The sequence below is a fragment of the Amblyomma mixtum genome, chromosome 2, assembly GCF_055824585.1.
Source record: "Amblyomma mixtum isolate Tamu chromosome 2, ASM5582458v1, whole genome shotgun sequence".
Taxonomy (NCBI): Eukaryota; Metazoa; Arthropoda; class Arachnida; order Ixodida; family Ixodidae; genus Amblyomma; species Amblyomma mixtum.
The window spans coordinates 292,694,412-292,718,922 of record NC_143013.1 but is presented as its reverse complement, the minus strand read 5'-3'; the positions used below and the strand labels follow the sequence as shown (position 1 = coordinate 292,718,922).

The 24,511-nt window shown below is 47.7% G+C and overlaps 2 protein-coding genes across 2 annotated transcripts in view; one reads left to right on the top strand and one right to left on the bottom strand.

Annotated features, from left to right (window-relative positions):
* Positions 1–24,511, bottom strand: part of LOC149364494 (lactosylceramide 4-alpha-galactosyltransferase-like) — a 166,930-nt gene that overhangs the window by 18,539 nt on the left and 123,880 nt on the right. The window lies entirely within an intron of this gene.
* Positions 11,107–24,511, top strand: part of LOC149364493 (uncharacterized) — a 164,214-nt gene continuing 150,809 nt past the window's right edge. Inside the window, exon 1 of the mRNA XM_089574451.1 lies at positions 11,107–11,240. Coding sequence (XP_089430577.1) covers positions 11,122–11,240 — 119 coding nt within the window. The 5' untranslated portion in view covers positions 11,107–11,121. The remainder of the gene's footprint in view (positions 11,241–24,511) is intronic.

The following is a 24,511-nucleotide window of genomic DNA, read 5'->3' as shown; positions in this document are numbered from 1 at the left end:
ATGAACTCGCAAATAGAAAGGTCATCGCCGACAAGCGAAAGTTCTGCTACGGGGCACACACCTTCTAGTGGAGGCGTTAGCGTGAAGAATAAGCGGCGCAAATACATGAATATGTACGGAGCAAATAAAGGAGTGCTCTCAGAATGTTTTATTTGTATATTCGTCGCCTGATTTATGTACAAGCTCCGGCGTTTGCAAGAAACATGCAAGTCGGAAAGGCTGCAAGCACCAGCCTTGTGGAAGATTTGACTGGTCTATCCGGAGCAGACAGTACCGGTGTCTTCTTATTCACAAAGCTTTTACCGTAAAATCTGGCGAGCTTGTTTGCTTCCAAAGCTAGGCTTTCCACGGACTTTAGCAGCGAGTACACTTAGCATTGCAAGGGGCATAGAATGTCTTCCCAAACTTACACAATTTTTAGATAACACAAAAGGTCAGAGTGACATACGAATGAAGTAGCGCTTACGTTTTGGAAGATGATGAACCATCTCGCCAGTGTTGGCGTTACGGTGTGCAGAATGTCCATGGTTGGTTCTCAGACGGTGAGATTAGAATTGTGCAGAGTGAGAGCGAAGTAAATTCCTGCCGAAGCTTTATAATTATTTAAGACAATCAGGCATATAGTAACCTTACTATACCTTTTCGAGCACATCAGATGCGAGGGACTGCTGGGTGTTGTAAACAGTGAACAGTGTTTTGATGAGGTAGCAAATGAAGCAAGCATGGGGATTGTAAGTGGGAGGTCTGGAATGGGCAGCTTCCTTTTTTATTGATGGAGGCGCGAATGAGTTGCTTCGAAGTTCATTGGGGAGAAAGGATATACTAATTTTGCATGTGGATCAGTGGCCCCGACGTCGTGCAATGGAGGGGCACACAGAAGAAGAGGACTGAAGAACTGTGGGATTCTGTGCACATAGATTCATGAGTGCTCGCTAACTTTGGACGTATCTTAGAAGCGTGGTATAAAAATTTGAAGCTTAGAACTGCACAGTATTCCAGCGTACACCATGGAAGTATATTGTAATTTGTCTTTAAGAACCGCGTCCTGAAATCAGCCTTTTCTGCAAAGTTTGATTACATGTTAACAGCTTTACCGAGTGAAAATATGGTGAACAGCAGGACGTGGTACTTTGTCGACGTCACTCGTCTTTACTAAAGACCTTTGTGAAGCGTAAATTTCTCTTCTTGATTTGTTTTCTTTATTTCTTGAAGCTTTACTATGGACAACTAGAGCCGCAGCGAATGAATTCGGTTTTCTTTGCAACACTTTTGATGCGTGCCGAGATATCAGTGCTCCAGTGTCTCTTCCTTTCACTTCCATCGGACTTTCTCCGCTGTAAAGGCCAGGTAAAGAACCCGCGATCTCGCGCTTTGCAGCAAAACAGCGTAGTCGTAGACGAACTTTAAGCACAGTGCCTCAGTGGCCATGGTGCTTGGCTGCTGACGTGAAAGGTGCGGGTTCGATCCCGGACGCGGCGGTCGCATTCCGATGGAGGCCAAATGCTAGAGGCATGTGTATACTGTGCGATGCCAGTGCACGTTAAAGAACTCCAGGCATACTAAAATTTCTGGAGCCCTCCACTACTGCATTCCTCATAGCCTGGGTTGCTTTGGGACGTTAAACCCCGTAAACCAAACCGAACGAAGTTCAAGCACATGCACACACATACATCACGCATTCATCACATGTATGCCACAGACGCAGAACACACGGCATCACAAAGTATCACAAACTGTCGGTTGACCATCGCGTACGATTTTCTTTTCTTTTTTTTTCCATCTACGTCTGTTTCGCGAGGGCCAACTTCGTGCACGCATCAGCGGATTATCCTGAGAAATCCTACCGCGCCACACAACCTCCCCGGCGAGTGCGTGTGTTCGCATATCTTTCGTTGCATTGCAAAAGAAGGCAACATTACAGTCACCACCAGTGCTTGCGTTCACTGCCTTCATTGGCGCTTGTGTTCAACTGCAACGCAGCGAATAAGATACCCCGGCGGTACTTTTGTTCCCAAGGAGAGACAAAATATCTAGGGCTAGGGATTTGAAGGCGAGGCATAACGCCTCTCGAAGGCGTGAGATAGCGCGGGTTTTTCTTGGCAGAATACTGTCGCAGCTGTTCGCCTTACTCATCCCTTATGGAAGACCGGTCGCCCAGTGCATTTTTGGGCAGCCAGCACAATCCTCTGCAATGATAAGGCGGCATCGTGCGGTTTTTCACCGCATAAACCCTTTCACTGCATGCAGCACTGGCTTCGAATTTGTGAGCAGAGCCAGGCAGGTTGACATTCGGCCGGGTTCTGGATCGTTTCCAAAACAGTTCCTGCTTTAGAAGGCTGAGACAGTTTCGTTCGGGCACATCGAAAGAATTACACAACCACGCTAAGAGGGACTTATAAAACTCACTTCTTCTATGAATATTGATACGACGTCATACGCTGATCGTCCGAGGTGCCGCCTTGGTACCACCTTTTTTTGTGTTGTTGAAATATTTTGGAATTTACACCGCCGCAGGCGCTGCGCAATAACGAAAGCATGGTCGCGCCCTCAGTGTCATGTTTTGCACACGCAGACTGTTTTTTTACTTCACGTTTTTTTTTTCTAACGGCGCACACATTTACAAGCGCGCTGTTGCTGTATCTATAACGAAGCCCTTCGCCTTCAAACAAACCTCTTGTTTTCCTCCTGGCTTAATAAGTCTGGATACGAATCATGTGACTGCTAAAGTATCATATGCTCGCGACATACGCTGTCAGTGTCCTTAATATATTTATGTAGCAACGTAGATTTCGTTCAACATCGTTCTCTACACCACCTATTACTGTTGACGCTGAGCTTTATTCTTGAGTGAGGAGATGGCGTTATTTTAAGCATGATATGCTTATAAGTACCATTCTGGGCAAAATGAGGTGAACGTCATCCGAAAACCACAACAAACATGACACTGAACATAAAGCTGAACATGAAGCCGAACTTTTCCGAAGTATTCAGAACTTTCCGGCCGAAAGGTATCTCGCTGAAAAAAAAAAAAAAAGTTCAGCCGCGAGCGGTATTCGAACCAGCACGTGCACAAATAGAGCAGCTGTCATCGAAATCTGCGTCTGAAGACAAGGACAGAAAGGTGAGACACACACGCACGCGCTGCGATGAACTGATAACTGAATTTTATTCTCACCTTTCTGTTCCTGTCTTCAAGAGCTGATTTGGATAAATGCCATAACCAACATGCCACTTTGTTAGAGGAGCTTTGTTTCCCGAAGCCTTAAATTTCTCAGCGAATAACGCAGCATCTTGGGCTGTGCTTAGATATCGTGCAAGGGTGGAAGAGCGGGCTAGTTGGATATCGTCGTCCTCACAATCTTTCATCCGCTCTTCCTGCGCCGCCAATGTTTGCGAAGGCCGCTGAAGAGCGGGCGAGCACTATGGAGCGTCAAGCACCGAAGGGGACCTTCGAGTGCAGCAAGAGAAGTTGAACACGCTGTCCAGTACGCAAAAGAGAAGCGTTTGAACGCGGTGGCACATCAGACACGTGCAGTGAATCACGTGACCAGCGCCGGCCACGTGCCAGAAAAGAGGAGGTGTCATGGCGGCACCACACGCTACAGGTCGCAGTACAGCGATAACGTTAATTGCAGCTGCGTCGACGTGTAGTGAGTGACGGAACGGTGGCGGTGACAGCTTCTGGTTAAGGCGTAGTCCCGGCGTTCTCTATTGCACGTGCCAACACCGCCGCGTCTCCTTCAGCACGTGTCCCGTGCACAAGACTTTTATGAAAAGAAAATATTAGACAGTCGCCGCGCTACACACCGAAATGAGCGAATGTAACCGAGCGCGCTTTCCATCTCAGAAAAGCGTCATGTGAAGAAAGCGCTTTAGGAATCGAGTGAGGCTACTACCACCTGTAAGCCGTCCTAGGATGCACTATGCCTTTCTTGCAAAGCATTTCAAGGCTACGTGCACTCTCAATGTTGACTTGACTGTCAATGTTTTCTTTTTTTTGCTCGCGTTAGCGATAATGACATTTCAGTGTGATCCACTCTTGTGGTGGTTAATCTGTATTTCTTATCAATACTGAACCATTCGTCCGAAATAATGCGTTCTATTGCGTTTGGTGTCCCTGTGAGCACCGACCACTCGACCTGTGCTTGCTTAACACTGTCCTTGTAGGTGTAGTCGATTGTCAGTGATTGAATAGCCTGTATAAACCTGTACACCTCGCTTGCTTTTCCGCATCACAGGCCATGTTCTAGTACAGTTGTCCTAACAGGTGTCGTAGTCTGGCGTTGTTTTTAATTATCGCTTATATTCGACGCTACTGGAGAGGTATAGCGCTAGCTTCTTAAAAATGTCTTCAACAATATTTGCGGCAAAATGCAGTGTAGAATCGTCGCTGCTGTACGGTAGCTCGATACGGCCAACCCTGAAAAAAAAATGCAACAAAAGTCGCTCCCTTGCTCCAGTTCTGAGTTTGCAGCGGCTGCTTCGCATTATGCGAGCGAATAGAGATTAAACCGAGACCCCTGCTGAGGCCGAAGCTGGGATTAAAAATGTTTAGGAAACGGATCGAACGTTTGCTTTGCAAATATTCCTCACTGGAGGACGCTGTAGACAACTAGTGCCGTGTGTCCGTAGACGGGCATATAAGAGAAGCAGTATTTAGGTCACCAACATATTCAGAGCAGCGGGGTAAAAGATGGCCTCCATTGGAGAACGCCAAGTCCGCGAGAGACGGCCATAATGGACGCCGTCGCATGCGGAATACAAAAACACGGCTTCCTTCTTTATACCGTGGGAGTATACGCTCACACACGCACAGACGCATGTGCGTGCCCGTTGTGACACAGCAACAGCTCTCGGGAGCGTAATTGTAAATGCACCGCTCCTGCGGGAGAGATCAAGGCTGATGAAAATCACACCAGCCAACGTCAAGGCGAGACAAGAATCGGACGAGAAAAAGCAGGGACCTTCGGTCCCGCCCGTATAGCATGCATCCGTTCTTTTTTTCCGAAAGCTTCTTCTCTCTTTGTTTCTTGCGCCTTCTTGCTGGCACCACCGAGAGAGAGAGAGAGAGAGAGAGAGAGAGCAAGAGAAGAAAGAAGACAGGTGGAAATAAATATACCAACAGGCAGGAAGAAAGGAAAAACCCAGCATGACTCACGCTACGTTAAGTTATCGCGCACAGATTTCCGTGGCTCGGAGCGGAAGCTATTAAAAGAACCGCGTGAGGTGAGCCAACAATTCTCACGAGAGCGTTTCCCTCGCCCGTTGGCGGGGAAACCACGAAGGGACATTGCTCCAGACTCTGTTCTGTATACAGCCGCTGAAATTATACCGACGGCGACCGACTAATTTTATCATTGCACGGTAGCAAAGTAAGACATTCAAATGGGAGCCGCTTATGCGCCAGCGCCAAGTACACGTTGAATAGAGACTGCTGTTGGAAGACGCCTCATTAGAGAGATTTAGCATAGGGGGGGGGGGGGGGGGGGGCGTATTAGTGTAGACGTATACCGAATTAGCCGTTGCCAGCGGCTCTGTCACGCGCTTGCGCAGCAGGCAACGAGTACTTCGGTATACGTCTTGGATAATACGTCACCGCTATGCTAAAACTATCTATTGTCTGTACCGAAAACGTGAGCTTATATAAGCACTTGCTGACGTGCGACCACGACGGATTACGGGTGACTCTTGGAGGAGGCTATAGGGAAAGGAGGAGGTTTTATAGGCAATGAATTTCTTGGCCTTTCTTCGTCGAAATAACTGGAGTTGTCATGGTTTCTTTCGAAGGGAATTTCTCGCTGATTGCTTTTCTCGCTTAAATCCGCCACTGCATGAGATGACTTTTAAGGGAGATTTTATTGTTCCTGTACAAAAGTCACAAGTATGAAATTTGAAGCGTAAGCGTCACTCTTTTGTTTCTTTTCCGCAGACAAATAATAGTACGCTCATTAGAAATAAAGCCAGTGATAACAGCCGGAGTTAGCTCCGTTCACCACTTTTCATCATTTCTAGCTGCTTTCTACCGCAAGAAGTGAGTTCGTTTACAAGCACTGCAGTTCATTTCGTAAGGGGACCTGATGGCCTCGACCAAGGCCTGTGTATTTCACGTGGTTTGGAGTCGCTCTGCATAATTTTTCCCATTAAAGTTCGAAATTTCGGCGCTAATCAATTAGTGGATGCGAGTTGTGTCATTGTGTGTACGTAACATCGCGGATTTATGCAGGAGACAAGTATGCTGGCTGCTTATCGTTCAATTATTGATAAACTATCGATAAACCCCTTTTTTTCGTGCTTTAGGATTACGGGATTCTGACCTCGGCCTGTACCGTGCGGCCAAAGCCCAATACGTCCCTGGAGGCTTTGACCACTCATTTACTTCTCTTTAGCGGCCGCCGCGGTGGCTCAGTGGTTATGGTGCTCGGCTGCTGACCCGAAAGACGCGGGTTCGATCCCGGCCCCTGCGGTCGAATTTCGATAGAGGCGAAATTCTAGAGGCCCGTGTACTTTGCGATGTCAGTGCACGTAAAAGAGCCCCAGGTGGTCGAAATTTCCGGAGCCTTTCAATACGGCGTCTCTTATAGTCTGAGTCGCTTTGGGACGTTAAACCCCATAAACCAAACTTCTCTTTAGATACTTTAGATTTTCCCTCCCAAAACAATATGCTGACCTGCTCTCCCAAATTATATCTTGTCTAAGGTACTTCTAAAGAAGCTTCATCTTCCTGGCGCGACCGTTATCTCCCAGCCCGTAGAAAAGTTCCGCGAGCAATCTACGCCGTTTCTTCCCGTCAGGGACCCAGACAACTTGCTTCGTTGGATCGTGACTGACCATTGGGCCTTGCAAGCCGTCCTGACGCAAAACAAACCAAAAGCTATAGAGCAAGGCAGTCTTGGACAGCGCTACAGGTTACTTGCTTCGAAGGATTATCTGAGGTGCGGCAAAAGCTGATTAAACCTAACTTCCTCGCATTCATGTCCACTGGAGAAGTTGTTTTCACGGCCACTAGCGGATGTTCCAGCTTCGCTTAGTATAACACCCCGACGCTTCAGGGCTAATGAAACAAAATAAGACTAAATCTGATTGACGCTCCTGTATTAGGGGCACATATACCATCGCCTTGTTGCAATAAATACTGTCTGCGGCCGACCTAAATTGAGTTCTAAAACATACGCGGACCACTGAACCCCTCCGCGTATATTTCTCGGCCAACGAATGGATGGCCGATAACTATTCTGGACGCTTTGCTTTCGTTATGTTGTTGGGGTGTTTCCTTTATTCTTATTGATCCTGTATACATAATACGTTGGGATAACAACCTGGCCATTAAGACCCGTTCCCTCGTAACTAACGGCAAGTTGCTTGGGCTTGCCCGCCGCGCTGTCAAGGAGGCGGGCGGTGTTCGTAACATGTTTATCGCCTTGCCACCTGCGCCCTACTCATGACAACCGAAATCCGGTTTCCTGGCCCTGCTCCTCTTACGTTGAGGCATCACCTCTCAAGGCATCTAATTTGGATCGCAGATCCTAGAGTTGCCTGCTGTGCAGCTGACAGGTGGTTCGCACAGAACACAGCAGCGCCCTACGATTTGTCAGCGGCGCGCGGCAGCTTTTGCATGCTGCGGAGGTGTAATGCTTCGTCTAGTTCGGCTGGCCTGTTATTCTGGCAGAGGATTTTCGAATTCGCAGACTATACACAGGGTGTTTCACCTAAGATTTTCCACAATTTCTAAAAAATGGCCTTTTTGAGTTAGAAGAGCACTTTTTTCGGCATAACATTGTCAGCGGTGTAGTACATCAGAATAGATCTAAGACGTGCTAACTAGCAGGCTGGTTAATTAATGATGAAGAGCTTATTTTTACTATTACTCTATTGCTATTACTTTTTACTATTACTCTATTACTATTACTATTAATTCTAGAGGCCCGTGTACTGTGCGATATCAGTGCACGTTAAAGAACGCCAGGTGGTCGAATTTTCCGGAGCTTTTCACTACGGTGTCTCTCATAGCCCGAGTTGCTTTGGGGCGTTAAACCCCATAAACCACCAATTACTGAGGGGCGTATAGCCCACTCTAAGTAATATCCATATCAATTTTTATAACTTCGAAACCACGGTTACCCTCGGCGCTGTGGCCCAACAAATTTTAGCTACATCGCGCAAAAATACATGCGCTTTCGAGAAGCTTGTAGGCAAAGCAACCTTCCCAGTGCACGTAATTCGCCGGAATAGCCAGCGTTTGTGGGCCACAGCGCCGAGGGTATGTTTTCGAAATTCTAAAATCTGATATGGATATTACTTACGGTGGACTACACGCTTCTCCATTATTAAGGAGCCTAACAGTAATGTTTAAAAAGTTAACTAGTCAATATTAGTTAACCATCCCGTTAGTCAGAACGTCTTAGCTGCATTCTGATGTACTAAACCGCTGAAAATGCTATGCCTAAAAAGCCCTCGTCTAACTCAAAAAGACTATTTTTAAAAATTGTGCAAAGACTTAGGCGAAACACCCTGTATATAAGCATATAATATTCGCTGTTTTCATTACGCGCATATGAAGTAAAGCTTGCATTCTCCAGAGAAAGAGAGGGAAAGGGAAGGCGGAGAGGTCAACCAGGACGACGCTCTTGTTGTTTACCCTTCAATGAGCAAAGGGAAAGAAGGAATGGGAAAGAAAAAAATAAAACAGGGTGTGAAGTAACTATGAATGACGTCAACTAAGGATGGTCGTCCGGCATTGACGTAACCTGTAGCGCATGCGCGACGCCCTCAGGGAACGGAATAGTGCCTGGTAGGCCCTCAAGGATTGCGATCGACGTGGCCATCGTCCCTGGATTTGCACTGCGCACTGTTTAATATATATGTGTATGCATAAATTGACACTCATCTGCACATACGCACATACCACGAAGTTCGCATATTAGAGGGGACAAATGAACGCAAACCATGCACTTTGAACGCGAACAGCATCACAATCAGAAGGTTTTTTTTTTTGTTTTTTGAGATCAAATACCTGCGGAGTTAATTATGACGTTGAAACGATGACGGAAGTGATTCTTCAAAAGTGATTAATAAAATATCTTTGTGTTCATTATTCATCAGTAAATATTTCGGTCTGCTTGTGCTGGCACTGCCCCATTAACATTTTCATTTGTCCTGGAAAGCACATCCAGGCGTCATACGTCTATAGTGTATGCATATCTGAAGGCACGCTTGGTGGCGACAGCATTTCTCATATCCGCCCGGAAGCTCGTACGGTTCTGCCTTCCGCTCACGGCATGCACAAGACACTGGAGCGATGAACCCTATGAGTATCAGCTCTGAATGAAGACTTCTTTACAGCTGCTCCTCCGCATCATGAGGCCGACCGAGTTGAGCGATAGGTTCTCACAATTCCCCTGCGCGTTCCTCTCGAGCGCATATTGCGTTCTTCCTTCTTCACCCCTTCCCTTACATTTCTGCTCAGTGGCTATATATGGTGCTCGGCTGCTCACCCGAAAGACGCGTGTTCGATCCCGGCCGCGGCGGTCGAATTTCGATAGAGGCGAAATTCTAGAGGCCTGTCTACTGCGCGATGTCAGTGCACGTTAAGAACCCCAGGTGGTCGAAATTTCCGGAGCCCTTCACTACGGCGTCCCTCATAGCCTGAGTCGCTTTGGGACGTTAAACCTAGGAAAACCAAACCAAAGCATTCCTGATTCTTTTTATACCTTTCGTCCTGGGAAACGGAGCCAACCGGAACTCGTCCTGCTCTTTAACCTGTCTGCTTTTCCATTTCCTCTTATTTTCTTTCCGTCTCCTCATTTGAAAATAACGAACATTATACAGGTAATAAGATGGCAACATCTAACATGCAGGTACCGCATTTTTCTTCGATTTCTGAAGTACTGCTCATTGCCATATGAGCGCCCAGAAAAATTAGAGGAGAACGGAACACTTGGGGGAAAAAAAATGAAGAAAGAAAACCCACAGGCGGTCATACGATGTGATGCAACAAATCTGCATTGGCTGTATTGGGTGCATATTGTCGGTTTTACAATGATCGCCTTTTCATAGCGTATTTGATTTTGATTTTGCCATCGCTTTTTCGTTCCGCGGCTGCATCGGCTTCTGATAGGTACAGATTAGTGGTGGATGGAGGGTAGTACACTCTGAACACGAGTACGCCTATATGGGAGTAAAGAGAGAGTAAGCACTCCTATAAACGGGAGTGCTCTAGAGGAGGGCTTGCTCCCTTTTTACTCCTTTCAGCTTAGAGCTTAGTAGGAAGATGTGTTCTCACCGGAGGGGGTACCCGGAGGTACACCGACTCGTGCAAAGCCTTATTCCTCATCTGCTGGCAAAGATGCTGTCCCCTCGTTCATTCATTAATCACAGCTAGAAAAGAACGCTTTTTTTTCGCAGCGTGTTTAACGCTTACATGGCACTACTAACTACTACTAACACCTTCACTAAAGCCTTCTTTTCTCCTCCGTGTACCAATGGAATCAGCTAACACGGCTAATAGCAAATGAACACGACCCAGGATAATTCAATAATTTGCTCACAGATGATTTGCAGCTCTTAGTGGCCGTTTATATGCCCCGTCTGCTCCTTCTCAGTGGTTCCTAGTTAAGTCTGGCACTTTTCATATTGTAGAAGCGTTTTATGGCAGGCTAGTGTGTGATCGAAGCTCATTTTCGAACTGCGCAAAGAACAACCACAGAGCAAAGGACACACAAGCACACAAAACACAAGCGTGTGTTCATCTCCTTTGCTCTGTGGTTGTTCTTTGCGCTATTCGAAAATGAACTTTTTTATATATTTTCAGTGCTAGTTTTGTTCACTTATCGGAGCATTGTTTTTTATGAAAAATGACCCCAGTAAACAACTGTTGTTTATGCGCCCCCTTATGTAATGCCCCACCTTGATGCTTTACAAGTTATTAAATCGTGACTGTGATTACGAAAGCGTTGATGGTGATGACTGAACACAAAGGAGTGCTCAGTTTCCGCAGCGCCATCTGTGGACCTGGGAGTGCTCTTAAAACAGCGATCTCCTCCTCTCTCCCGCAGGCACGGTCGTTGGCGGGTGCTCCGCTGGTTGCTGCTGGCGGCGGGTGGTGGCCACCAGCAGGGTGGCGCCATGGCGCCCACTGTGGCCGCCCTGCAGTCCCGGACGGGGGCCCTGGCCCTGCACTACGCGGCCGCCAAGGGTTGCCTCGACTGCGTCGTCCTTCTCACCGAGTCCTGCCCGGAACTCGGGTCAGTACACTTCCCCGCACGTGGATAGGAACCATGGCCTCCGAGATCACCCGAGCGCTCGAGAAACGAGCGGGCGGGTGACCTCGGAGGCCATGGTAGGAACATTGACCGACCAGCGCCCACTCTTCGCAGCCTCCTCTTTCCACTGAAATGTGCGTGGTCATCTTCTTGGTTTGAAATGTGCTCGGAGGCGAACGATGAGACGAACAAAAAGGCCATATGCTGCTGCGAATAGAGCAGACAAAGGTTTCTATATTAGGAGCTCGTCAGAATGTGTATGCGAAAGAGGCTCGCAGTCATTGAAGTCAAAGACAGCTAGGCGGTGCGTCTTTAATTTTCTTGATTTCTGAAGGCATTGGTTGGGATGGGAAATTAATTGCGCGATTATTTTGCACAGCAAATAGTTTTACGGAAAGAATGGGAAAAGGAAACCGTGGACCACGGATGGGATCCAACCTTCCGCGTACCAGCGGTTGGTTGATTTTTCTTCTAACTCTTGTAAAATCATCTGCTGTGTGAACTGCTTGCGCAACTATTTTTGCACTCTAATCAACATGTTCACAAGCATACAAAAATAAATATGACATTCCTTTATGATTTTCTTGGTTTCTTTGGCTGTCGGCTTCTTTCCCATTAGCAGGTTACACTACGGTGAAGTCTCATCTTCAACCCGCCTTGATGTGCGCGATCTCGTCCCCCGTAACCGCGTTGTAGAGCTATATTAAACGTACAAAAACCAATGAGCTGGTTTCTAAACCGTATGGTGGGACTCCTGTGGCATCCATGGAGGTCCGAAATTTGAGAGGGGTGATGACGAGAGTTCCTCTCACATTGAAGTGGTCTGCAACCCTGTTGGACGAATAACAGGGCACACAGCCTAGAGGAGAAGCAAATCATTTTGCCTCTATAGCTTTGACAAAGGCTTTACATTCTCTAACTAATGGCGCCTTTGCAAGCCGTCGGTCAGACGAAGACGAAGAAGTGCTCAACGCCATAGGCATCTATTACATAAAGCACGAAACTGCGCCTGCGTTTCCTGGTTTCTAAACGCCTGCTCCGCCATTAGCTGGGCACTCAGCGTTGTAGTGAAGCTTGCTAAGCAGTTACGGAAAAAGAACCTATCGTTAGTGATATTTCATTTGTGGAGTATAAAATAAGGTTTAAACACTACTTATGTATGATAAAAACCTTCAGTAAAGATCGTACAAATAAATGGGCACGGAAATTAACACTTAACAAAGGAAGCGACGTGACCAGCACAAAATGTAAATTAGGTCTCCCTTCGTCACCTTTGTCCCAAGACTAGAGCCGGGGCCATTGCGAGAGGGAGGGCGTAATCATCAAAATAGACGGCAACACAGCCGTGTTAAAAAGTAATAAATGTTTTATTAAAGTCCGGCACAAACAGAGAAGAGACCATGGCACCGTTGTACTTTTTACAAACGACTGCGAGTAGTTCTGTCTACATTTACACATCAGCGAAAAAAAAGTACGTTAAGGTTCGCGCTTTGATCTTCCGTCTATTGTTCGGAAGCGCACCGAGGATGTCTTTACAGTCCACTGCACAGAACGGACGGTCGTTTCAAAGCCTTCTGTCGACTCGGGGAGCGTGTCCGTTCAATTTTCTCTTTCGAGCACCGGAAAACACCGCGCGTCTACGCCGGCGACATATCGGAAAGGTTCCACTCCACTTACGTCTTCCGTGTAACCTCGGGGACGCATTTGCGCTGCAAGCCTGTTCGCATTGCCCGATAAAAGTCGGAGGAGGAGGAGGAGGAGGAGGAGGAGGAACCAGCAGTGCGGCGGTGCACGGCTACACGAGAGTGTCACACGGTTCGCCTCACACACAGGCCCTTTTATATCACAGCGCTGTCCGGTTAATGTCCCATTTTGTGTGACACAGAGCGGAGTGACTGTATCCGAATTTGACGGTTAATTATGTCACAGGTAGAGGGAGAGACAAACACGACGTAGTCGAACATCGGTTTGTCGAGGAAGAAGCGATCGCGATAGCAAATTCGGGCTTGTTTTAAGTGTTTATACAGCTAGAAACTGGATCGACAGTTGGATCTGGCAAAACGGATCATTAGCATTCTAAACCTCAATCTCAAGAAAGGAGCTGTAGTGATTGAGCAGTAAGCTTCATTCCGAATCACTGGCCTATAGCCGTGCGCCACTAACTGTAACGGAGCTAAAGTATTTTTATGGATGAATGGAGTCGATAACGAAGCGACTTACATGTTTCTCCGAGACCGTCTCAGTTATGAAGATTGTGGAAACTGGCATGGCGCTTATTTTCATCATCTTTCATCAGCGAGTTGCTCTACCACATTCTCTTTTCAACTCCAAGCGTAGGCCGTCCAGAGAACGATTGATCAAACGCATTTAGGCCGGCCGAAGCCTTCATTACAGTCGTCTGAGTGTATGGGCAGAAAAACGAAACAACAAAGTAAGAAAAAATAGAGACACCGTTACTTAGGCCGTCGACTCAATCATCGAGACGCCGATGATAAACGCTCTCGCCGACCTACGCGGCACAACCTGGCGAACACGCAGCTTTGGCGACTAAAAGCGAAGCGGGGAGTTACTATACACGGATTGGCGTCCGCCCCTCGCGTATGGAACACACCCCTCCGTGCTGTTGCCTTTGCCGGTGAAAGCCGCGCCAGCGGCTCGAAACTGGGCTACCTTGGAGGGAGATTAATGCCTTCGATTTCTTTCTCGTTCCGTCTCCTTAACTTCTCCCCAATCTCGCTTCGAACGCCGGCGCTCGAGCATGGCCGCAGATGCGTGGTTGCGCACCGCCGCGCCTTCGGAAAACACACTTGGAGCGGCGACGGAGCGAGTGCAGGCAGTTACCTCTCGCGTGCGGCTTCTGGTACCAAGTGCACCTGTCCTCCGAACGGGCCAACAGTCGTGACGTGCTGCAGCCTTAGTCTGAAGCGACATGAAGGTTACCGGTTGAATATCTGTTAGTCAAATCAATTTGATGAATCTTTCTCAATGCGAAAGTCACTTCATCGCCGTCGTCATTGTCATCATCATCACTACTATAATTCGCGTCATCGTCTCTACCATCGTCGTTATTATCATCACCATCCATATCGTCATCACTGTCATTGTCATCATTTTCGTCGTTACCGTCAGTGCTCGTCAGCCCCGTAACCCGACTATTCTCGTGCCAATTTCGCAGATGATGATGATGATGATGATGATGTAGCCTTCCCTTTGTAACGGGCGGGCGCCTACCAAAGGTGCCCAGGCTGGATAGACACACACATAAAAACACCACTATTAGGTTAGCAGGTGGTGGCGCCCTCTATGAGCCGGATAGCGAACTATCGCGTACGCCTTTGAGTTTTGGTGTGAAAGCCACTTTATCGTTGTCGTCATTGTCATCATCGTCAATACTATAATTGACGTCACCGTCACTAGCACCGTCCTTATCATCATCATCATCGTCGTCGTCGTCGTCATCATCATCACGTAGTCGTCATCAGCGTCGTTGTCGTCATCATTTTCGCCCTTGCCGTCAGCGCTCTTGGGTTATACTAGTTGCCTAAGTTAGCTCCATAACTATACTATTCCCGTGTCAACTTCTCAGATGTTAGCAGGTGGTGGCGTCCATTATGAGCTAGGCAGTGAATTATCGCTGACGGCTTTGAGTTTTGAGTCCTGCACTATATTCGTAATTTTGAGTAGCGTTAAACAGTTCGTCTGAACACCGCAATTGGCGCGGCCGTCTACTATCCTCAGAATTTCGCGCCAGTCAGAGCGCCAGATTTTTACACACGGTTTCTATAGGGAATTTCGCAATCGGTATCGTAAGACAACACTAGTTACCATCGCCGTAGTTGCTCTCATCATCATCATTGTGATCATCATCAGTGGATTTGAGTCCACTGTTTGACAAAATGTCGCTCGTGACGATCTACATTCATTCTTCTATTGCGCCACCCACGACCACGTTTTTCCCAGCAGATTTCCTATCTCGTGCATATAGGTTAGATACGCTGTTACGCAGTGGCGCTTCGAAGATCAAAACAAGCAGAGCATACACGCTGTCGCTGAAAGGCGTTTGCCGTAGGTCGCAACTAGTTTGTCACGTGCAAACATATTGTGCACTCCAATAGCTTGGCGGCCGGTAGCGCTCCGAAAACTTAAGTACTACTGAGTCTGCGCTCCTCTCTACTTCTCTCTGCGACAGCAGTCCAGATTTCGGGAGCATTTTTGACTACCGATGTCTGTTGTTCTTCACGCCTACTATGCCCATGAGATGGAAGCTCGGAGTCGTACCGCCTCACCCAACGTCACAGTTCCCCTTCCCCTCTTTTTTTTCTCTATTTTTTGGTTTCGTTTCCTTTCTTGGAATTTTAATCCGGAAAAGAACCAAGCCGTGACTTTCCATTCCAACGCATGACACAAGGTCATCGGCGATGAGATTCACGCACGTTAGATAACAACCCGCATACAGCAAAGATGCCGTACGGAGACATATCCGTATACGAGGCAAAACAAATCTGTGAGGAACTCCCCCCCGCCAATAAGCTGCTCCAGAATTCACAAACTTGCATGTGCTGCATTCCGAGACACTTCGGTGCAGAATATCTTCAATTCCAGAGCACGTCTTTATCAGTGCTTCTGTCTTCCTTGGCAAGAGGCAAACCGAAATGAGCGCATGGTCTGCTGTTACGCAAGCCATCAGTTTAGCTTTTCTTCTTTTTTTTCTAGAGCGAACCTCAAGGATACAAAGATTCCTTCGACGAACGGTAGAAAGCCTTTGCACTCAACCCCTCTGTTCGCAGGCGCAAGCGACGGCGAACACGCGAAAACAATCCTGATGAAAGAAATAGAAGTACAGGCAAAGACGAACGAGACAAGAAAGCGCAAAGTGTTTCAAGGTGAACGCGCGCGCCCATCCCTGTGCACGCATACACCTTGTTGGATGCTAGCGGCGTGGCGGGGGCGATGGGTTTCGTGAGATGCGGGGAAGTGAAGGGGGGGGGGGGGGGGGGGGGGGCAGAGTCATCCGAGTGTGCCTAATGATAGCCTACAGTGTCGCGCCACGCAGCCGACGGACAGACTGCCCGCACTCACGCATACGCTCGCGTCACGGTGGCGGAGCCCAGACGTGCACCTAAGGACCCCCTCCCACATCTTTCCTGATTGTACAGTGCTTATCTACATATCCGCCATCACAGTCGTTTTAATCTCGGTCTCTTTAATCCTTTCGATGCGCGCTGTGTAGCCGCCCGTGCATTATCTATAGCGGTCTCTTTCAGTTCATTTTCATTTCGCGAGTAGTCTGGAAGGGCTCTAGGCGAAATTCTATGAATCAGTGCTGGATACGACACAGAACACAAGACAGAATCCTGACGTATTCTAATAAAGCAAAACGCAATTAGGTAGCGTTCTTCTGAGACAATACAATCAAAAGTTTCTGCACAAAGAGAACCCAATGTTTCAGTTTTTGAAATCCAGTGACGTTATCAACGCGAAAGAAACCAAGGTACAAAATTACCGACACTGCCCAGAATTAAGGTTGATAAATATTATGGTAACAATAGTCGCTTTACTCACACAACATCAGCAGCAAAGATAGGTGTAGCCCGCTTGCGAAAGAAGAAGCCTTGGGTTTCACTCGCGGTTGGGAGAAGGAAGCGAAGGAAAGCGCTTGGGGTAAGATTATTTGGGCAGGAAGGTCACGAGTAGCCTGTAAGGGCTTCTAAGTAAAATTCCTCGATGGTATAAAATGATTCGAAAAAATCAATGTTTAGAGATTAAGCAGATGCCCGAAAGGCGATAAATAAATACGAAGCATATGCACCCGCCCATTGGAGAGGTAAGTGAGGAGTTTTTATTGACTTCATATCTTCATGCTCCTCAGTAAAACCTCTGTTTAAACTCTACCGGAGTCCACGGCAAGTCTGTTGAGTTTCTTCTCGAGTACAGTGGCTAGGTTGACTTGCTTATATCTGGGTTGCGTGACTTTGTACCTTGTCTCGACTCTTGGTTGGTTTGCTCACTCTCCAAAAAGAAAGAAAGTCCCTGCTCCCGCATGGTTTTTTACTTTTCCTCGTTGCTTGCTCACTGTTGCCTCATTGAAACGTCACCGAGACGCCCTGCCTGAAGCCGTTACGCTTAACTAGGCCCCAGTGCCGCAGCCAGTCCCGTACGATCGGAGCCCCATCGCAGCACGAAAGCAAACGACGCCTTCGGGCGCGCCGAATGCGTCGCTCCGGTCGCGCGTCTTCTCATTAAAACACGTTGGAGCCACTGGACCGTGACGCCGACTGCTCGGCGCGGAGCAGCACCCTTTATGGCCCGACTTCCACGCTTCGAACGGCAGCAACGGTCTGGCCCTTCGCTGCGCCGTCGTCTGCTCACAGCTCACTCCTGGCGAGCGAGGAATGGGGAGCCGGTATAGTTGGCAGTGGCGCCGGGCCTTGATGCGCTACACGGAAAGGTAGCTCGAACTTGATTAGTGTTGCTCGACGGATCTTTACGGGTCACGACACCATCGTGGGCTATGAGGCCTGCGATACACTGGAGTTCTCCCGGTTAGTTTAGACCCCGTGGTGTGTGTGTGTGTGCGCGCGTGTGTGTGTGTGTGTGTGTGTGTGTGCGCGCGCGCGTGTGTGTGTGTGTGTGTGTGTGTGTGTGTGTGTGTGTGTGTGTGTGTGCGCGTGCGTGCGTGTGTGCGTGCGTGCGTGCGTGCGCGCGCGCGCGCGCGTGTCGTAACGAGCACCTAAATCTCATTACACTTATTATATTTATTTGCATTTATTCTTCTAAATACGGCCACTGCGGCCGGATTCGAAACCGTGAAAAACTGAAATTGGAAATTGGTTTTTGAGGAAATGGAATGGCACAATCACTGTCTCACGTATCTCGTGGGCACCCGAACTGCGCCGTAAGGGAAGGGATAAAGGAAGGAGAGAAAGAAGAAAGGAAGATAGAGGTGCCGCAGTAGTGCGGGTGTGAGCCCGAGTGCGTTATAAGGTGTCTGCGTGTGGCCTGCACAGCATTTGAACAGCATTTGCACAGCTCCCCAGGAAGGTGTGAACTGAGGAACTCTGCGGCAAGAATAAGTGAACAATTGGAGCTGGTGATGTCACGGATATACTGCCCTTAACATTGCCACCAGCAATAGCAGCAACTGCTTCTGTTAAAGGCCTATTCTTCCTCGAGCCTTAAACAGCTGCTAATACAGGTCTATAGAAGTTTAGTTTCAAAATTCTCAATTTGCGAGAGCTTCTAGGAGCTACTTTTACATAGCTGAGAACACATTCGCAAGTCTGCTTGAAAACTATGTAGGTTTTAATTGTTCACCTGAAATGCAACCATGTTGATAAAATGTATACAGGAATCCCCGAACGCGGAGCAGATGTGTAATTTGCAGAGCGACTGCTCCGATGAAGCGGTGGTCCCGGGTTCGAACCCCGGACCAGGACGAATTTTTCTTCAACTGCGAAGTTTCTGAGAAAGCTGTATAGCTTTCCTCTGTAGCCGTGTGGCTGCGCTCGGGTGGATGTCAGTGAGTAATTACTCTCTTATTACAAATGCAACCATTGGCTGTGAAATCGGTTCCGCGGAAGCGTCGACCCGAGGCCATTTTTTCATTTCCCTGTACTAAGATAAACGGGCCCCTCACAAGCACGAATAAGCTGAGGCGCACACGACTACACTGCTTTGCATCACGCTCAAGTAGACCACGTTGAACCCAGCTCGCTGCCCTTCTACGCGACATTCGCTCATCGGCAACGCGTTTCGCTGATGCCATCACCGTTATACGTAATGTTGCGAGGTACGGGCTGTGGACTCGGTGAAGGCTGGGAAATGGGTCTTTAATAAAAGATTTTGATCCAAAAGAAAAGAGGGCCCCAGACCCTTGGAAGGTACAGGCTGGCTCCCCGAGCAGTGGAAGAGAGCAGCTGCTCGGGGAGCCAGCCTGTACCTTCCAAGGGCCTGGGGCCCTCTTTTCTTTTGGGTCAAATTCTTTTAATAAAGACCCATTCCCTAGCCTTCACTGAGTCCACAGCCCGTACCTCGCAACAGTAATCTCACCGGCGCGGAACCTGGCGATGATAAGCTTCAGGCTCTAAAAAAAAAAAAAAATGAATGCTTGCTGTTGAGGTGCAGTGTCCATCAAAAATGCTTGCGTTACCAACTTTAATAGTCGTTTGCTGTTCTGCTCAGATTGTGAGATGGTCAGTGAGAAAATTTCTCACCATTTCGGTAGCTTTGGAGGGATGTCGCTGCCGCACACACGCTACGTGCCAACGGTGTGCTTAAATCCTAGCCCGACGTATCTTGGGGAATCAACAACAAGCAGCAAATTTCCTTGAAGGGAGCAAATACTCAATAAAATGCGCTCAGCGTGTTTTTCTACACCAGCGAAAGCTTCACCAAACTGTGTAGCTTCCAGCCGCATGGCTGCGCATGAATGGATGCTCTTGATTAATGCGCCTTCTTGATTAATGCGCCAAGCATGTACCGACGTTGCCAAACATTCGTACAGGCTACTATAGACTTGTTTCCGGACCGTTTAGTTAGGCTTATTCTACACCGTCTACGCTTCGATTCTCTCGAGGGTTAAATGATCCATCGTCATCACCGCCTTTCCACATTGTTGCCCATCAGCAAAGAGGTCGGCCTGTATATTTGTGAAGAAGGCTGTACGTTTATTTTTACGACGCAAATGTACCGATATGCAGCTTCGCATCTTGGAGCAAAGTTATTCTCACGCATCTCTTGTGTTCCGTTTGCGTGAGACTTTGTCCGTGTATCGGTATCTGTACACTGCAAGATCCACCGCAACCCCTCATAGCACGTATCGGGAAGAAGGCGCCTAGGAAATCCAAGCGAGGAACAACAACGCGCCACGAAGTACAATAGGTTTTGCATGGCGGGCTTCCATGGCTATACACGAGCCAAGAACGAAGAAGGCAGGCGCATAACTTCGCTCGTCGACCGGCGGGAGAGAGGCACACCGGAGCTACAACAATGCCTTCGACCGAGGAAAGTCCTGTGTTTGCATTATAACGCCAGAGGAAGGGCTGGGAAGAGGGCGCAGAAAGCGCCGTGTTCGTCCCTCTCCCTCTATTTTCCTCTTCTGTTTTAGCAGCGTCTCTTCCTTGATCGAGAGTTTGAAAATTTGACCCCTCGTTCGGTATCTCGGGTGTTCACACCGGCCAAGACTAAGGGCTTCACTTCGTTCCCGACTACCTGAAGCGCATAGCTCGGAGTGTGTTGAACCATTATTTCGCAAGAAGGGCACAAAGCTACGGAAGAAGCGCGTCAAACGGAAGGCGCTCACATCGTCACTCAGCGTACATCAGATAACGCGAAGCGCTGGATCCCTCCACCAATAGGGCAGTGTGCCGTTGCGGGCGAGATAGCGTGGTTTCGTAAGAGAAAATTTGCGGGAGACAAAGGGAGCTTTGTCTTCCGAATTGATGTTTGGCAAGCAGTCACGCTTCTGCAGGCGCTCCATTGCAAACCTGTTGCCGCTCAGGTTACTTCCAGCGTTAGCCTCCTTCTGTTCTGGCGCTTATCTAATATTTACAATCATCCGTGTACATTCATCACGCGGCTGCGGTAATCTATCTGGCCGTTACATAAACTAACGCTGATGCGCATCAGACACGAGCGGTACGCATGATGTGCTCGCACCCAAAGGCCTAAGTTCTTGTAATATGCTTCCTTTGTATGGGTCTATGTATAAGGCACTCGGCTATTTTACATCTCGGCTTAAATAACCGAGTTACTACACTCTAAACACTAATACGCCTACGTGGGAGTGAAAAGGAAGTAAACTGTCCTTTAGCGCACACCCTTTTATAAAAGGGTGTTCGCTAGAAGACAGTTTACTTTCTTTTTACTCCTTTCTGCTTAGAGTGTAGCTAAGAGCGCACACGTAAGCTCGCACCTTAAAATTTAGAACACGGAAATGTATTCATTGAGGTCGCAAGAACACCAACTATACTCTAAACACGAATACGCTTCTATGGGAGTAAAAAAAAGAGTAAGCTCTGTTCTCTAGTGCACATGCGTTTGTTCATGCAGGTTAGTAATGACGTTCCTATGTTTGCAAAGAAATCTAGCAATGTTTGTCTTGTGCTGTTCCCACGCCCACAAGTGCTATTAGGTTTGCTTGTGCAGTCATTTGATGTGTGTGCTCAGCTGGTTCTGCAGTCGGGTGATGTCGAACTTAACCCTGGCCCTGGTACGCGTTCTAAGAACAGTGAAACGGATGACTGTACAGGAAAAGCTTAATGACGTGTTAACTTTATTACAGAGCGTTAACTCACGCACTGCTAGAATGGAAACCGAACAGTCACGATTAATTGCTTCCATATCTGAAATAAAAGAAAATCAGGAATCTATGAAAAAGAATATCTCCGATATCGATGCGAGGCTGTCGGCAGTTGAACTTCAAGCGTCTGCTTCTGACGAGGCTCAACAAGAGCTGCTGACCCTGCGCGAACTCGCTGATAACCTGATTAGCGAGAATGCCAAATTGCGGCTTAGTCAGTCACAGCTTGAAGACAGGCAGCGAAGAGACAATTTATTGTTTTTTGGCTTACGTGACAGTCCAACGGAAACATGGGAAGGAACGGAAGACAAGCTTTTGAGCGTTATATCTAACTGCTTCAGTCCGGCGCTTACGAAGGATGCGTTTGAACGTACTCATAGGATTGGTACATTTACGGATAATAAATGTCGCCCGGTCATCGTGAAGTTCTGCTCCTTTAAAACAAAGCAACAAATTCTATCCCAGTCAGCCAAACTTAAAGATGAAGGTATCACCGTAAGTGAAGATTACTCGTTAGAAACGCGTCAGGCCAGGAAAAAGCTGCTTCAGTTCGCTAAGGGTCAGGACTCGTTTTACAAGCTTAGGTACAACAAACTGTACATTAAGAATAAATGCTACAGTTATAACCCTGCTCGCGACTGCGTTTTCATGGAGGCTAATCTTCGGGCATCAGCAACTTTTCTTGATAGTAACTCGAGTCACGGTAGCGCTGCTTCGTCACATGCTGAGCAGACTGATCGATTGTCTCCTTCGCCAGTCCACAATCAGCAGTCAAATCACGGTACCTCTGGCTCGCCCTACGCGCCGTAGGGCTGCGCGAGGGGCAGTGGGCCGGTGTCCGATACTGGCAACTCGCTTTCTTTTCTTTTTTCCAACATACGAAGCTTACTACCCAAGCGGGATGAACTTAATCCTATCATTGATTCGTGTGATGCTGATGTCGTCTTACTAACCGAAACATGGCTTTCTTCCAAGATAGCGAACTTTGAACTTTTTGACTGTAAAAAACGCTATAACGTGTTTAGATCTGACAGAAGTGAGAGATCTGGAGGAGGTGTTTTAATAGCTGTCGCGGATAACTTTGTAGCAACGCCTATTAATATTCCAACTAGCCTGGAACTGGTTTGGGTGGAACTTAGTGTACTGAAGAAGCGTAGCTTGTTGGGCCAGTTGGTGCATGGTATGTAGAAAACCAGCGAAAAAGACGCATTCACAAGGAGGAGAAGTACACAGGACAACGCTGGAAACACAACTGAAAATTCTTTACTTCGCCAACATCAGAACAGGGCGCACATGCGCGAGAGCACCACAAATGCTATCAAAACAGCAAAACACAAAACTGATTAAGCGAGCGAAGAAACATGTGGCAACCTATGTCCCATTCATGAAAGTGTACTCTTTTGCCGTGAACCTGACAGAGCTGTCGCTGACGCATTCAGTACCTAACTGCTTGATTTTAAAAGCTTCTAAGATTTCTCGTTCTATCTGTGTTTTGCCGCGGCCGATGATTTTGACATTATGGAACAGAGGGGTGCAGTCTTTGCAGTGGTTGCAGTGTCTTGGAAGATTTGCTGTGTTGCCTGGCTGCAGCGAAGTGCGGTGCTGCCTCATACGGTCGTTGACGCATTGACCCGTTTGACCTATGTAGGCCTTACCACAGGACAGTGGGAGCGAGTAAACAACATCGGTTGTGCATTTGGTGAACATGCTCTGGTGTTTAACATTACATTTCTTTTTTGTGCTGATTTTTGAGATACGTGAACAAAGTGACGACAGTTTGGTGGGCGCAGAAAAGACTACCTTAACACCGTATTTCTTGGCTACCTTCTTAACGTTATGTGAGACTTTATGCAGGTATGGCATTACAGCAGGTCTGGATTCCTCACTAGGCGTTTCATCTCTTTTGTATTGTGACTTAAATTTACTGGTCAAGGTCTCAGCAATAGAAACGAGGACGTCCTCAGGGTAGCCCGCTGACCTCAAGCGGTCAAGTTGCGCTAAGAAACTCTTTTGCATACTGTGTGCACAAGACCTGCGCAGAGCATTACCGAGGCAAAGGTTGGCAATGCCTCTCTTCACAAGTTTGGAATGTGAGGAGGAGTAGGGCAGCAGGCTTTTCTTGGTCCGTGGAGAGTAGCTCCAGCAAACATGGCTTTCATCAGAGAAGCAGGGCGTTCCCATTGGCTCGTGTGTAGCTCCTATTTTGTGCCACATATTTTTATCTCATTTTGACAGTTTGTTGCATGATACGCTTATTGACGATCGAGTAGTGAAAGTTTTTAGGTATGTAGACGATTTCTTAATTTTCTTGAAACTAACTTCCCGTGACAGTGTCGAAGCGGCCGCAAATGACATTTTGACCTTCTTTACCGATACCTGTCCTGACGAGTTTTACTCATGAAGTGCCCCTTGATGACTCAATTAGGTTTTTAGATTTGACTCTCACCTTCTCTGATGAAAGCCATGTTTGCTGGAGCTACTCTCCACGGACCAAGAAAAGCCTGCTGCCCTACTCCTCCTCACATTCCAAACTTGTGAAGAGAGGCATTGCCAACCTTTGCCTCGGTAATGCTCTGCGCAGGTCTTGTGCACACAGTATGCAAAAGAGTTTCTTAGCGCAACTTGACCGCTTGAGGTCAGCGGGCTACCCTGAGGACGTCCTCGTTTCTATTGCTGAGACCTTGACCAGTAAATTTAAGTCACAATACAAAAGAGATGAAACGCCTAGTGAGGAATCCAGACCTGCTGTAATGCCATACCTGCATAAAGTCTCACATAACGTTAAGAAGGTAGCCAAGAAATACGGTGTTAAGGTAGTCTTTTCTGCGCCCACCAAACTGTCGTCACTTTGTTCACGTATCTCAAAAATCAGCACAAAAAAGAAATGTAATGTTAAACACCAGAGCATGTTCACCAAATGCACAACCGATGTTGTTTACTCGCTCCCACTGTC